The sequence below is a fragment of the Drosophila miranda genome, chromosome 4 (genome assembly GCF_003369915.1).
Source record: "Drosophila miranda strain MSH22 chromosome 4, D.miranda_PacBio2.1, whole genome shotgun sequence".
In the NCBI taxonomy this organism is placed as follows: domain Eukaryota; kingdom Metazoa; phylum Arthropoda; class Insecta; order Diptera; family Drosophilidae; genus Drosophila; species Drosophila miranda.
The window spans coordinates 20,063,587-20,079,154 of record NC_046677.1 but is presented as its reverse complement, the minus strand read 5'-3'; the positions used below and the strand labels follow the sequence as shown (position 1 = coordinate 20,079,154).

At 47.1% G+C, this 15,568-nt stretch overlaps 1 protein-coding gene across 10 annotated transcripts in view; it reads left to right on the top strand.

Moving 5' to 3' along the window:
• LOC108161977 (fibronectin type-III domain-containing protein 3A) overlaps positions 1-13,726 on the top strand; it is a 130,824-nt gene extending 117,098 nt beyond the window's left edge. For 9 of the 10 annotated variants that reach the window (XM_033393220.1, XM_017296439.2, XM_017296438.2 and 6 more), the window contains 4 exons: positions 3,183-3,355; positions 8,538-8,838; positions 8,899-12,369; positions 12,471-13,726. In XM_033393220.1, coding sequence (XP_033249111.1) covers positions 3,183-3,355; positions 8,538-8,838; positions 8,899-12,369; positions 12,471-12,874 — 4,349 coding nt within the window. In that variant the 3' untranslated portion in view covers positions 12,875-13,726. Of the gene's footprint in view, positions 1-3,182; positions 3,356-8,103; positions 8,467-8,537; positions 8,839-8,898; positions 12,370-12,470 lie in introns of those variants that run through there. The other variant, XM_017296442.2, reaches the window with a different exon arrangement.
• Positions 13,727-15,568: the final 1,842 nt, after the last annotated feature.

Here is a 15,568-nt window from a genome sequence, read left to right as displayed (position 1 = left end):
TAACTCACTTATGGCACTCGAAACCAAAACCGCAGAGCACCCAAATCCAACCCCCCCCCCCCCCCCCCCCCCCCCTCCAACGATTTCCCGGGCAGAACAGAACAAAGTTAACCGAATTGTTATTAATTTTATAGACATTTGGTGCGTGTTTTGCGTGGCCAAAACGCGTGGGGGACGCAACTTTATTTTCGACACTGTAATAGTAAGCCAGTGGGGGTGTTGGGGGGTGTTTGGGGGCGGACAAGGTCAAGGCATCAGCGCAGAAAATTAAAGTAGAAAATGATGATCTGCCTGCCAGCGAGGGTTAACGTGGGAGTCTATAGAGAAACCGAAAGGGAAGGATATATGGAGGAAGAGATACAGCTAAAAATGAAGCACATTCGCCTCTAGGATTAGGCAGAAGATACATTCCAACGATCTACTGAAGAGGAAGTATTATGTGAAACGTTATCCCGTTCAATTTCGACTTGAAACTTGCCCCAAAAATATACATCTTCTGCCCGACTTACGCTTTCCGCCAGTCCCAGCGAAACCTTCAACCTCCACAGCCATGACTCTTCCCGCAGACCTTTCCCCAGAGCAGGCCGTCGCTTCTTAAGCAGTTTAGCATTAATTAAGTTTGAGTTGAAGTCGCAGACATTTGCCTGTAGAGGGGGGTAGGGGGGTGGGGCAACTGTCTGTCTGCTTGCCAAGTGATAAGCTGAACCAGCCCACGTCCTAAACCAAAGGGGAGCTGAAAGTCTCGCCTAACTAATTGCTGCCTTTTAACACTTGGCCAAATGCGCTGCTGCCTCGGTGTGCATTTCCTGGCCAGACCCAGACAGAGCCTCCCTCCAGCCCTTAGCTGGATGATTAACTGCATCAGGCATTGGTCTAAAGTGCAGAGCTACAGGAACTACGAGAACTAAGGGAACTAAGGTGGTGTTTGCTTTTATCAGCCATCATCAGTTTTTTGCTTTGTCGCGTTATGCGTCAGCGCACTAAACCAACATTTTTACACCTAAGAGCAGATAAAGAGCAGAGCGGAGCAGAGCGGAGCAGGGCAATGGCAAAGTACGGTACGGCTGACTGGCTGGCGGACAGCATTTAACAGTTGATTAGACCGCGTCCCCTCGTGGAGGTGGGACGTGGCAGCCCCCGCCTCAGTAGAGAGTGGGGATGGTACGTCTGCCGCTCGCATTTTCGGCCTGAATGGACGCGAGACATGGCTAAGCGTATTACCAGGCCGCATTACCGTTAAGTTTACAGTTTAACTATAAAAGCGACTGCGAGGGCCGGAGGCCCCCACGATCCATTAGCCGATATTACGCATACGCCGCGTGGTGTCCATAAAAAATGCAACGTTGCATTGTTTAGCAAACAGAAACAGAGCACAGGAACAACAACCCACATAAAATTCTAGAAAAATGCAAAAAAAAAACAATAGAAATGCGAAAGTAGCCGCCAGAGCAGGGCAGGGACAGGGCAGGAGGGGGCAGGGCAGGGCAACATTCTTTTTACGTGCCGGGGCATGCAAAGTGCAAAGCTGCCAACTGCATCTATGATGATGATGATGATGATGACGGCAATGGAGGCGCCTCGGCAAAGCGCAGCTGGTTTCCCCCCCCCATCCATATTGATGGGCAAACACGGAATGCATTTTATGATGAACACGAAAATTCATGAATTGCTCTCGCTTTGTTTTTTTTGGGGGCAAAACACAGATACGAGTATCTACATATTTATGGCCATATATTTGGCTACGAAAATGCACGAATGTGAAAGAGAATAATTTAAAATTTAAGAAGATTTTGTATCTGCAATATTTTCATTCAATTAATGTTGTTGGGGGCTTCAATCAAATCTAATTTGAGATTATTTATTTCAATTTAATGGCATTTGTGCCCCCAAATGATACGCTAATCTCGACCAGACATCTCCTGTTAACAAATCGCCGGGGAAGTCCACCAAATGATTGCTCATTCTTCGAGGAGTGCTCCTTTTTGTTGGCTTTTAGTCGTCGCAATGCAGCCAAAAGGCTGGAAGGCTGGCAGGCTGGAAGGAAGGAAGGAAGAGAAATGGAATTGAAAAGCAATACAAATCCACAAATCAAAATATATCTGAAATGTTTGAAGGGGAGGTTCGTGGGGCGGGGGGTAGTGGGTTCGACTTATGGGGCGGCTTGCTGTCGTTTATTCTGTGGCAATGACATGCGACAAAGTTGCAGCTGAAATGGATCCATAGATGGAAATGGGAATGGAAGCTTCCTACCCATCCCCTGCCTCTATAGCTCCCCTTTCGCTGTATCTAATGACAGTAGCAGAAACCAGAAACAGAACGGATCCCAGACAATGCAAGACGAAGCTCTGAGGCGGCTCTGAGGCCAGTGCCAAGAACCCCAAAAACTTCAGCTCCCTTTGTCGTTTGTTCACCCTGCTCTGCCCCCCCCCCCCCCTCTTGCCCTCTTGCCCTGTGCCTCTTGGCCAAAAGCTGCCAAAAAATGTTTGCTCTAGAGATTTCTACACATTTATTAAAGAGAAATGGAGAGAGAGAGAGAGATGGGGACAATGCAGGCAGCCTATGGCTGGGGGGTACGGGGCGTATGGGTTGGATATTAATCATCGGGCAGACTTAAATTGCAAATGAAATCGGAATTGGGCAACGGTGCGTATGCGTATCGTAGTGGAGTAGTTCGAGAGGCAGAGAGGTGGAGAGGGAGAGAGAGAGGGAGATGTGGAGAGTGCCACAGGGGTGAGGGAAATTGGCAGACTCTGTCAAGCATTTTGTTGGCTGCAGCAAACACACACACACACACACACACACACACATTTCCATATACATATATGTACAGATACACACAGAGATCCAGAGTCAGAGCAAAAGAGAGATATCCATTAAACAAACACAGTGAAATCGCCGCTGACATAAAGCAGCCATGACTGTCCCCGTTCCCGTTCCCCCAGCCATGTCCTGGCCATGTCCTGGCGTTGTCTCTGTCTCGATGTCGCCTCGTTGGCGCCAACTGTCGACTGCTTTAGCATTTGCCTTCAAGCTTTACATAGACCACACCACACCACACACACATATGAATATATATATACTATATCTGTATCTGTATCTGTATCTGTATCATCAGCATATTGCCATTTGTTGAAGCATTCTTTAAATAATTTTATCCCCCATCACTCTTGTGCTCTTTGCAGGTCCCGCAACCGTTCAAATGGTTTCCCAGAGTCGACCGCCGCCACCGATGACGGTGCCCGTCCAGGTGCCGCAGTACGTCAGCGAGAACGGGACTGTGACCCACGTGATGCTGTCGCCGCAGCAGTACCAACAGCTCCATCCCGGACAGGGACACCTCCATCCACAGCCATTTGTAAGTACCACCCACAGCCACAGCCACACCCACACCCACACCCACTAGAGTTAGCCGTTAAGTGTAATTAACTTGTGGTTTATGCCGGGCAGGAGTACAGAAATCTAGGCTTTAAACAAACTAGTTCTGGGACCATTGGGCTATGGATAATTGATTGGTTTTCTATGCTTCCATTGACCCCATTCTGCTCCTGTTTTAATGAAAGTATTTATTTAATGAATACACATCGATAAGCATCAGCTGGCTTCATAAATTTTCATGAACTTTCAGAAGCTGTGTTCATAGATTCTGTTTAAAATTGATTACAATTTATGAACGCACCTTCATACATTTTCAATGACTGGAAACAGAAGTTTCGCAACTTTGTGGAGATTTTTGTAAGCTATTCAAAAATTCAATTCAATAATTGCCGATGTTCAAACAAAGCAACTTTTAAGTACAAGTATTTCAAAGAAGAATGAAATTTTGTTCTCTTTGCCAGAGGATTATTTAAGGAACTATTCAGAGTGCCCATTCAATACTTTGTTTCGTGCCACACGCGGTCTGGTATATTTCAAATTTGATAAATGAAAAGTGTACGCTGTAAGAGATTACATTGTTTCTTTGGCAGCCCATCAAAATGTGCGATATATTGGCTATCTGTCCCCGTTTCGATTGCCAATTGATTCCCCGACTTTCCGACTTCCCGACTTCCCGACGGCCCAGGGCAGCTTATCAATTGATTTACAGCTAATTGAGCGAACAATATTGCAATCAGCGAATCCGCATGCGAATGCGAATGCAACAACAATTATTCCCCGATGCTAATTCGATTTTCAAGTGAAATTTTCATGGGGGCGAGCCGAGAGTCGTCGTCGTCGTCTGCTAATATAATTTATTGTGCACCGGATCGGATCCGGGTAAAGTTGTTCCTAGAAAACAATTCAATTGCATGGGGCCGATACAAAAGGAGGAGACTGTGTGTTTATGCCAGAACAGAACCCAGCAAAACAATGGAAACAGAACGCCCCGCAATGACGGACGGACGATCTAAAATGGCTAAACTTTTAGCTAAATGCCAATTAAAAAATGCAACAACTATTAAAATAAAGTTTAAGCAAAACAAAAACAGAAAAATGAAACGGAAAAACGAAAAACAGCTGGCAAGCTTTCGGCCGACGACGCTTTGCATCTATAATTTATTTATTTATTGGTTAGTTAGTTTATAAACTGCAATTTCGCTTTGTTTGCCTATCGTGCTCCCACATCTATTGTGTTTGCGTTTGTGTGTTGTGTTTGCCTTTCTCCATAAGCATTTGCGCTGACTAACTCTGACTCGGGCAGAGCCCCCTGGGCGGGGGGGGAAGCGTGAAAATTGCATAACTAATTAGCTGCTCGCATTAGTCCAATTGCGGCCCAGTGAGTGAGTCACCCATTTGTCCTCTCCGGCAAATATTTGAATATGCAGTGCCACAAAAAATGCACTCACCGCCTGCTCTGCCGCTCGTTTCGCAATCTGTCATTTAGGCGTGAGCTTTGACAATCATTCGACTGGGGGGCCTACGAAGATGTTTGCTTTGAATGCTAATTGCCGGTTGGTTGGGGGGTTGGGGGGTTGGGTGGGGTACGAGGCCGGAGGGGCCAAGCCGAACAAAGTTTGTTGTTTGCCCAGGGTTCATTTCAAAACAAAGTTCAAAGTGGCTTCAAGTTTCTTAGAAAACTGTATATATTATTGGGGTTTTATGTGCCTTTTTTAAATACATTTCTTTGAATACCAGGGGCTTTTTATCCAAGCAAAATCTACCAAAACCCAAAGATCCAATATGTTCATACATTTCGTTGTACTTATTCACATTTCTCTGAAACAATTATCCCGGAAAACGTAAACGTTTTCAATAATAGACAAATTACATTGCAGTTCCTCTTGAAATGTTACAAATTGCTGACATTTCAAATCATCGTTAAATTTAGCTTTATTATATGTAGTTTTGCCTCCATTACCATTACCATTCGGAACTAGTTCGGCTCCCATGAGATCGGCGGCATCAGAGGCACATGCATTCCATTCAAATTGGCTCGCTAATTTGCAAAAAAAAAAAAAAGAAAATAAAAGATGGTTGTTAACCAAAGCAGATGAGCGTTACCCATTCACATCACGTTTCGGACCACTCCTGCCTCTGCCTCTGCCACTGCCTCTGTCAGCCACTGCGGTCCACTTATGTCTAATAATTTAATAATAACAATTTCATTGTACAACATAAACATTCCCATCATTTCTTTTATGTGCAGAAAGTTGTTAACAGAATTTTGATTGAAATATTTTCCATTTCCATTGCGGAAAAACGAGAGAGATGATGCTTGAATAGAGAGGGAATAGAGAGGCTCTGCTCCGAGTTCGTGACTCGGCCCGCAGTCTCTAAATTGGCATTCCGGTTCTGGCTTAGCGCCTAGCGCAATTTAAATTCTATTACCCAACGCTGCTCTCCCTCAACCACCCCCCACCCCCACCCCCACCTGTACCGCCTGACGTTATTTATTATAATATTATCAATCTCTCAATTAAAAAAGATATTAATTGCATTCAGTGGATTATATAATTTGCAATGATTACCCGCTTTCCGCTTTCCGGTTATGCTCTGAAGCAATCGTTGACACTTTTGGGTTGATTTATATTATTTGAGCAGAAAAATCAAACAGTAACAGTTTTCCCCAATGAACATAAATTACAGAGAAAAGAAGAGAAGCAGACAATTAATGCGACAGTCAGAGCATAAAAAAGGCATTTATTTTTAGGGGTTAATAAATTGAAAACGTAATTATCAAGAGATTCCACGTTGGATTTCCCAGCAGCCAGCTAACTGTTGTGCTGCCAGGGCGGCCTGGGCTGTGGCCTGTGGCAGGGTTGCCAACGCGAACTGTCAACCCGAGAAGACAAACGTTTACCTTTAAACAATTTCGATTTGCATAACAATTTGTAGAGCCAGGCTAATGGTTGTTGCTGTTGTTTTATCTGGTAAATGCAATCCATTACGAGTAAATGCTGTGCCTGTGGCTGTGGCTGGCTGGTCGTGCCCGCTGCTAGCAACGGGCATCGGGCAACATTGTTGCCCATAGGTTAGGCTCCAAACTCCATACCCATTCGCCGCTCGATGACTTTTAATTGAACTCCACTTGAGTTGAACTTTTGCTTGTCACATTTTTACATAACTTGCCAGTCAGCAGTTGCAGCCTCAGCCAGGCTCCGTCTCTAAGTCTGTCTCTGGCTCTCTTAATGCCATTTTGACAGTGGAAAACTTGATTAATGCATGCAGCGCCAACAACTTCATCCGTTGCTGCCGGTTGTGGTTGGTGCAGCTTCGGACACATGTGGCGTCGTCACGGTTTGTTGCTGAAATGAAAGTGCCCGGCGGTTGCTTGACTCGAGCTGAATTTTCCTTGACTTAATTAACAATTTGCTGCCACAACACACACACACACACACACACAGAGACACACACTCACTCGCAGAGATATTCGCACAGCACAGTGCCGCACAAAATGGAAGTTTCCGCTTGTGTGTTTATGTTGAAATGTTTATAATTTGATTGTATGCTAATTTACATAGCATAGTCGGATAGTCTCCATCGCATTGCCATTATGCAACTTGAGCTATGCGCTCGGATAACTGTAACTGTCGCACCATATCCGTAGGAGAAGCTCCAACTGAAACCGAAACTCTGTGCCACAGAGCGCTCTGTAACTCCCTCGCAGAATGAGTTTTCATCTTCCATTTTTTATCTCTTTTGTGTGTGTTAATCCCGCCACTTCTTTTGTTCTCTCAGCTATGCTGTTTCCGTTGCTGGTCCGCGAACAACAAAAAAAAAGAAGAAACTCATTAACTTTGACCCATATTTGTGGCCTGGGCGGCTTTTTAATATTTTATGATCATCCATAATAACCGTGCAGAATCGTCCATTTTGGGCCGAGCGCGAGCCAAGTGCCAACAATTAGGTGCAAAATGTTTTAAAGACGTCAAATATATTGCACAAGTTGCTCGCAACTTTGGACATGCAAAAAACCTGAAATTAGCTTGATTTCAGTGAAGCATTCATTTTCCTCAGTTTTGCGCAAAAAAATTATCAATCATCAGGCATCTGGGGGTAATTTTTGCTTAATACAGCATGCGGGCGTGGATAATTGCCAGTGCCCATAAACAGCGAAACCAATTTAGTTAATGATTCGCTGTGGAAATCAGATCAGACTGGAATTTAGTTCAAATTTTACTTTCAAACGGGCGCGCCAAACAGACTGCGCTGAGTAGAAGCTGCTTGCTATGAAATTCAACGTTGCACTGCTTGTTAATAAGACACGGAACAGTCCAAAGAGCACCCGTTTTATTGGTTGTTTTTTGCCACTTACGTTTTATGTTTCAGCCTGCTAATCTTGCAGAAACTTGATTCACCAATCGCATAAAAACATATTAACCGAATATAATCCTCGAGCACTATCATTTCCGATCATGGACAGAGACCGATTAACCCATTTTCGACCAGTGGTTATATTAATGCACTAAACGAAAAATCTTAAATAATTTTAGTGCATCTCTAAATCTACATAAACAAACAGTATTATTTTCCACAGCTTAACTGAAATTTCTTAACTGCTTAAATAGGGGGAGGCTTAGTAGGTTAATTCGGTGTTTTCATCGGTATATTTACAGTATATTTCTGAAAGTCAGACGGTATATTTTATCTGGTCACACTGGAGAGCAACAACAACAAAAACTAATTTCAAAAATGACAAATAATCGTTTACATGTTGTGGCATTCAGTATTTTTCAAACTTCAAATATTAACTGATTGTAGAAAACATTTTACGCCAGCTGACAAAGATTTTGAGCGCTGTCCTACCAATTTCCAGTGCAATTTTCGCTAGAAACTTCTACCTGCACTGATAACATTCCGCAAATTAATTAGTTATTGTTATCAGCGCTCTCTCTCCGTACCACGAATGTTATTTATAGACGACTTGTAGATGTTGACGTGGTAGTTCTTGGCCAGCCATTAGTTGAGATGGGGAAAATGCCGAAGCAGAAGAAAAAAACGACAACCACATCATCGACCACAAGCAGCACCAAAATTGTTGCGGTTAAAGTATTTACCTACCGAAAAGCCTCTGTTTTGCGCACTTATTAAACATTTAACATTGATGTCCCACTCCACAGATAAGCGCCAATGGTACAGCGCATTTCTATACGCCGGCAATGGCCGGCTATCCACCAGGTCCTGCTGGCAACGGACCACCGCACTATCATCTGCAGCAGCCACAGGGTGCACCGCAGCAGCCACCGCCCAGTGTGGGAGGCGGAGGGGGACCGCCGCCACCTGTGAATGCTGCACAGCAGCAGCCGCCGCCAGTCCACACACATTCCCCGCACTCGCCGTCGCCGCCCAACTATCGGGATGAGCGCAGCCAGAGGCAGCATACGAAGCTGCTGCGGAAGCTGGAGAAGCAGAGGGAGTCCAGTGAGTGTCCTGTGCCAGCTCTTGAAGTGATTTCCCCATACTAAAGCTGTTCTCTTTTAGATCCCGCCTTGTCCACGCCCACACATTCGCCTTCGCTGAGGGGTGTCAACGATCTGAATGGCCATCACACCAACAACAACAACATTCCGGTGGGTGTATTGCCCCTGCCACCGCACCTCAACAATCATCATCACATGAACAACAACAGCCACTTGCACAACAACAACAATCATGTGCGTCGCCTCGCGCAGCAGCAGCTGCAGCAACAACAGCAGCAGCAGCCGCCGCAGCCGCTGACGCAGAGGAACGGCAATCCCAATGCCACGCAAGGACCAGCCACGCCCCTGCCCCAGCGAACGGGCAGCAGTGTGGGCGGCGCCAGCTCGGTGGGCACATCGGAGGATGGCGAAGACAACTCCAGTCTGGCCGGAGAGGATGAGGAAGACTACCAGTCGACGATTGTGGAGCAAATATCGGCGATTGAGAAGCCCGAGGTGATTGACGTGACCTCGAAGGCAGCGAAAATCATCTGGGAGTCGCCCGTCATCACCGATGCCTTGCTCATCAATATGCACGAGCTGCACTACCAGGTCCTGCTCAGCGACTCGGGCAAACAGTGCAAATACAAGAGTCTCTATCGAGGCGAGGCCCACGAATGCATTGTCCAGGATCTGCAGCCGGGACAGGACTATCTGGTGCGACTGCAAGTCCACTACCAGAAGCTGCAGGGCACCGTCAGCGAGCCGACAGAGTTCCGAACGCCAGCCTGCGAGCCGGAGCCGCCGCTGCCCCCCAAACTGGTGTCGCGCACCAAGAGCTCCATTAATCTGCGCTGGGCTGCACCGCCTGCGAATGGCGCAACCATTCAGCACTATCTGCTGGAGTACGACGAGGGCAAGGGCCAGCCGCTCAAGTTCGTGGAGCTGGCCAAGATCAAGGCCAAGCACTATGTGATCAGCAAGCTGCAGGCCACGACTGTCTACAGCTTCCGCCTGGCCGCCGTCAACGAGGTGGGCAAGTCCCCGTACTCGCTCATCAGCAGCTACAGCACCGCGGGCAATCCCCCGGCCGCGCCCAAGCCCCCGCAGCTGCACTCGAGCAGCCCCAGCTCGCTGAAGCTGTTCTGGGAGAGGCGCACCCAGGACGGGGACTTCCTGCTGCAGCTGCAGGATGCAGAGTCCGGACACGGCTACCTGAACACCTACAAGGGTACCGATCTCCACTACGAGTGCCTGCAGCTGCGCCGGGCGTGCAGCTACCAGTTCCGTCTCCGATCCGAGAACGAGGCCGGAGTCTCGCCCTGGTCGCCAGAGGTCAGCTACCGAACGGCCGCCGAGCGTCCGGGCAGGCCGGGCAAGCCGAGTGCCAAGGGAAAGATCCATGGCACCCACTTCAAGGCGCGCTGGGACACGCCCTCGGACACCGGCGGAGCGAGCATACTTCGCTACCATCTGGAGCTGAGTTCGGGGCCCGTTTTCGAGCGCATCTACAGCGGCTCCGAGTCGGAGGCCATGTGCGAGCGCCTCCAGCCGGGGACCACCTATCAGCTGCGTGCCTGCTGCGAGGGTCCCGCCGGTCAGAGTCCGTACTCGGACATCGGACATGTCACCACAGAGGCTGTGGCCCCGGCGGCCCCGCCTCCGCCGTACTCCAGTGACCCGCCCTCGCCGTATGCAGCACTCCTGAAGCTCCTCCAGCCGGACTACAATGGCGGCGCCCCCATCCTAGAGTTTGAGGTTCAAATGCGCCGCTTGGAGCAGGTGCAGCCACCCCACATCGTGTACAGAGGCAAGCAGGCGTACTTCGTGGCCCAGGATCTGGTGCCGGGCGGCATGTACGAGGTGCAAGTGCGAGCCATCAATCGCATCGGAGCCGGCAACTGGTCCCAGTGGATGAAATTCACGGCCGCAGCAGCCGCACCTGGCGTACCCGAGGAGCTGCGAGTGCTGGTCAAGTCGGCCACCCATCTGAGTGTGAGCTGGCAGGCGCCGCTCCACGAGAACGGAGCCCCAGTCACCAACTACATCCTGAAAAGTGCCAGCCAAGAGAAGCGCAGCGAGGAGCCGGACCAGGACCAGGAGCCCCTGAGAGAGCCACCCAGCACGGAGTTCCACAACTGCTACCAGGGAGCACAGACGTGTGCCGAACTGAGGAACCTCGCACCCTTCACACGCTACTTCTTCCGCATCCTGGCCAGCAATGCCGCCGGCTCTGGCTCCGCCTCGGAGGTGGTGAGCGTAAGCACCCCGGCCGCCGTGCCCGGCGCACCCCAAATGCAGGGATACGAGTTCACCGCCCAGGAGGTGACCCTCAACTGGACCCAGCCGGCGGCGCACGGCTCCCCCATCTGCTCGTACAACATCGAGTACGGAGAGCGGACCATTGCCACACCGGATGCGTGCACCCGGTACACAGTGACGGGCCTGATGCCCGAGACCAGCTACAAGTTCCGCGTCCAGGCCGTGAACGCCATCGGAGCCGGAGCATTCAGTGCCTATGCAAAGCTGACCACGCAGCCGGCGCCACCAGCTCCACCGCGCCTCGAGTGCAGCGGAGCGGGCCACAACTACATCAAACTGAAGTGGGGCGAGGGCGGACCGGGCGGCAAGACCAATGGAGCAGCTGCCGGCGGAGGCGCCGACTTCACCAAGTACTTTGTGGAGATGTACGTGACCCGGGCGAAGCAGTTCCAGGCCGTCTACTCCGGCACCAATTGCATGTGCAAGGTGCACAAGCTGCAGGAGCGCAGCAGCTACACCTTCCGCATCTACGCCCACACGGACAGGGCTGGGGACGGCGACTACTCCGAGGACTACGTGTTCGAGACGAGCGCCACGCTGCCGGCCAACATCAAGCCGCCGCGTGTGGTGCACGAGAACAGCGTGTGCCTGATGGACCTGCCCGGCCAGTTGGGCATGCAGCTGACCCTCGAGTGGCAGCACTCAAAGAACTCCTTCCACGACCGTGTCGAGTACGAGCTGCAGTACGCGGTCCTGGGAGCCGCCGAGCTGGAAACAGAGACGCCCAAGGGACGGAGCAGCAGCTCCAGCGGCAGCGCCAGCGGAGCTCCCCTCAATCTGGCCAACCAGGACTACCGTCAGCTGTACCGCGGCCCCGAGACCAAGTTCACCATCGACAATCTAGCCGCGGGTACCTGCTACCAATTCCGCGTGTGTCCCGTGCGGATAGCCTCCGGCGGAGAGCTGCTCTACGGGCAGCCGTCGAGTCCGCTGCGGTATCAGGTGCCCAGCGAGCTGGATCCCAGCTCGGCCACCTGCCACCACCTGCATGGCTCCACGTCCCCCAATACGGCCACACACTCGCAGCGGAGCAGCCGGAAGCTGTCGGCGGGCAATGGCTCCACCAATGGCCTGCACCTGAGGTCCGTGAGTGCCTCGGCCATCAGTGGCTGCAGCGGCGTGGGAGCCGATCCGCTCGCCATCGGCCGGCTGCAGCAGGAGCTGTCGAGCTTCAACGCCTGCGGCGATCCACTGCGTCATCATCATGGAAATGAATCCGCAATGAGATGTGGTATGTACACCCACCATGCAGCAGGCAGCAGTACCCAGTGCGGGTCTGGAAATACCTAAAACTTGTCCATTAATTTGCATTTATTTCTGTTTTGACTGTAGAAATGGCTCACTTTCACCATCATCACCATCAACCGTGCGGCGGAGATGGCAACGCTTCGTCCGGCTCCTCCACGGCGGGCTCCAGCTGCGCCGGCTCCAATCTCCTTCTGCGCGGCAACCACATGCATCACACGCACCATATGCACCACTCCCATCACATGCACCATGCCCATCATCCGCACGGCGGCGGTGGCGTCGGTGCCATCAGCGGGAGCTCCTCCACGGCCATCTCCGCAAGACTGGCCAGCCAGGGCGGCACCCTGCGTCGCTTTGCGGCCAAGATGACGTCGCTCTACTGCAACCGGAAGCGGCTGAGCGACCAGCAGAAGGCCGTCTGCATTGTGGTTTCATTCCTGTTTGTCACCATCCTGGCGGCGATGCTGGTCAACATGCTGCGCGGCTAAAGGCGCCCTCGCCCTCCAACTGGAACATGCAACACGCGACATGCAAATCGAAAACTGAAAGAAGAGTAAGGAAAATGATAAAAAAACTAAAAAAAGAAAAACAAATGCACTTTATGTCTCAAAGAAGTGATTCAAACAATTAGTTGTAATTATGTATTTTGTATATAAGCAAAATCAAAAGAAATCAAATTGTAAATTGTCTAATTTTAAAGAAACAAAACAAGCAACCAACCAGCAGAATAAGAACAGAAAAACCTAGAAGAAAACACACACAATAAACTGTATTTAAATGTACACAAAAAAACGAAACTAATACATTCACACGTCTCGTCTAAATGTTTGTAAATGTTACAATAATGGTATTTACTTACGAGTATATGTAATATTTGTTGTTGCAAAAATCGATGTCACAAAACGAAACGAAAGAAAAGGAAAAGCTAAAGTAAAAGCAAAAGAATAATCTCCATATGTGCTATATAAAGAACTTTGTAAACCCCCCTCTGTAAGGCTCACGAGTACTTGTCAAACCTGTTCCGAAATGCTTCTCAAACTGTTCATTTTTTGCGCGTATGCAGGCAGCTTTGGCAAGATATTTGCATTTGCTCGGCGACGTGTAAAACTAGCATTTGGTGGCGTGCCCCAGCGCCCTGAAATACTTATACATTCTTGAACCACATCCGAATTTTGAAAACAAGTCAGACACACCATAGGATTGTAAATAATATATGTATCAGGCTACATCCATCTAGAAAAGAAACTGAATATTCCAATGAAGGTGGGAAGTTCCACAGCAACACTCGATGACAAGGTATAGGGGGCCGCAAAGATAGTAGAGCAAATGCAAAACGATTTAAAAACGAAATATATGAATTTATTAGACTACCAGCAAACAAGTATTTCCGTGCTGTACAATTGTTTCCCCAAAATATATGCATATATATATATATATACACACTTGCATAGATTTATAAATGTATATGTAAACGGCAGACGCTTCTTTTCATTCTCACAAACCAACAACCTTTTTATACGAATTATTACACAATTTATTACGATAAACATTTAATACATATTCAAAGGACAACCACAAGAGGAGGAAAGAGGGAGAACCAAGGCAGATGCCCAGTTGGGGCTGCTATATCGTGGCTAATTGTTGCATTTTTCACAACCGACTAAACAAATTGAATCCAAAATTTGTTTTGTAGGCTTGTCCACTGCTATGGCAGTCCCAACTGGTCAAAAAGGTCTTCAAAATCTATATAAATATATACATATACATAAATAAATATACATATATTTTTTACACAAAAACATTTAAATATATATACATATACATATATGTATTGTATGTATGTATAGTATAGTATATGATGATGGGGAAAACGAGAGGAAAATGAAAACGAAAAATTATTTAGTATATATGAATATATATGAAATTTATAGCCTAATTAATGCAACGCAAAGTGATTTATATTCCAATTATTATTATTTTTCTAATTAAATAAATTAAAATAAATGTAATTGTTTCTTTCCATAGCATTTAATGTGAATTATACAAAAACGGAATCTTATCTACAAAAAATCACAAACAAAAATCCCAAAAAAAAGAAAACAAAAACAAAAACAAATGTTTGTTCATGTAAAAATACAAATTTGCTTGATGCAAGTTAAAAAAAAAACACCAGATATACATATATATATATAAATAAATAAACTTAAATCGGAATCAAATGATAAATAAATGGAAATTATGTATGTTTCTATGTTTACAACGGTAAATGGTTACAATATATATTATATATGTGTGTATGAACGAAAAATACAACAATATACATGTATATTATTTTGTTTTTTACATAAATAAAAAAAAAGAATGAACAATGAGGGACAAACGCGGAAACACGGAGAGAATGCCGAAAAAATATTTCTAATTATATACCTATGTGTCGATTTATTTGTTTATCTCATATAAATGACGGGACGACGACGCAATATTACAACAACAACAACAGCAACAAAAATAAAAGAAACAAACAAATCTATATACATATACATATATGTATATATATATATGAATATATATATAAAATTTATTTGCAAATATATATATATGAAACATTTAAAATAAATGCGATATACAAATAATAAACATGGAGCTTGTGTTGTTAATGACCGGAAGTGGGGTTTGCCTATCACCTTGATTTGGGAAGAAATCACACTTGGATCGCAGATAAACTACATCTCAGAGACTTAAAGTTAAGCACATGCCTTAATATTCCTAATTGTGTCTGAGACATCTTACAGCCGGCTGCCAATGAAGGAAGAGTTGCTATTCTTCGATTCTGATGTTAAATCCGGAGTTTGAGCGGAGTCGGAGGAGTCTCCACTCGTGACGCTGTGACACTAGCCCTTCCCTAAATATGTCGACGGCATTTAGGATACATCCACTGCAAGTTCCATCAGTTTCTTATCCATTAAACTTCTGGGTCCCCATAATTTCCCACGTTACTTCGGTAAGAGTACTTTAAGTATAGGCAAAAACAATATAAAGGTAGGATCCCATACATTTAAATGCTACACGATTTTTATACCCGATACTCAAAATGAGTATAGATTTGTGAGGAAAGTTTCCGACCCCATAAAGTATATATCTTCTTGATCAGCATCAATAGCCGAGTCGATCGAGCCATGTCT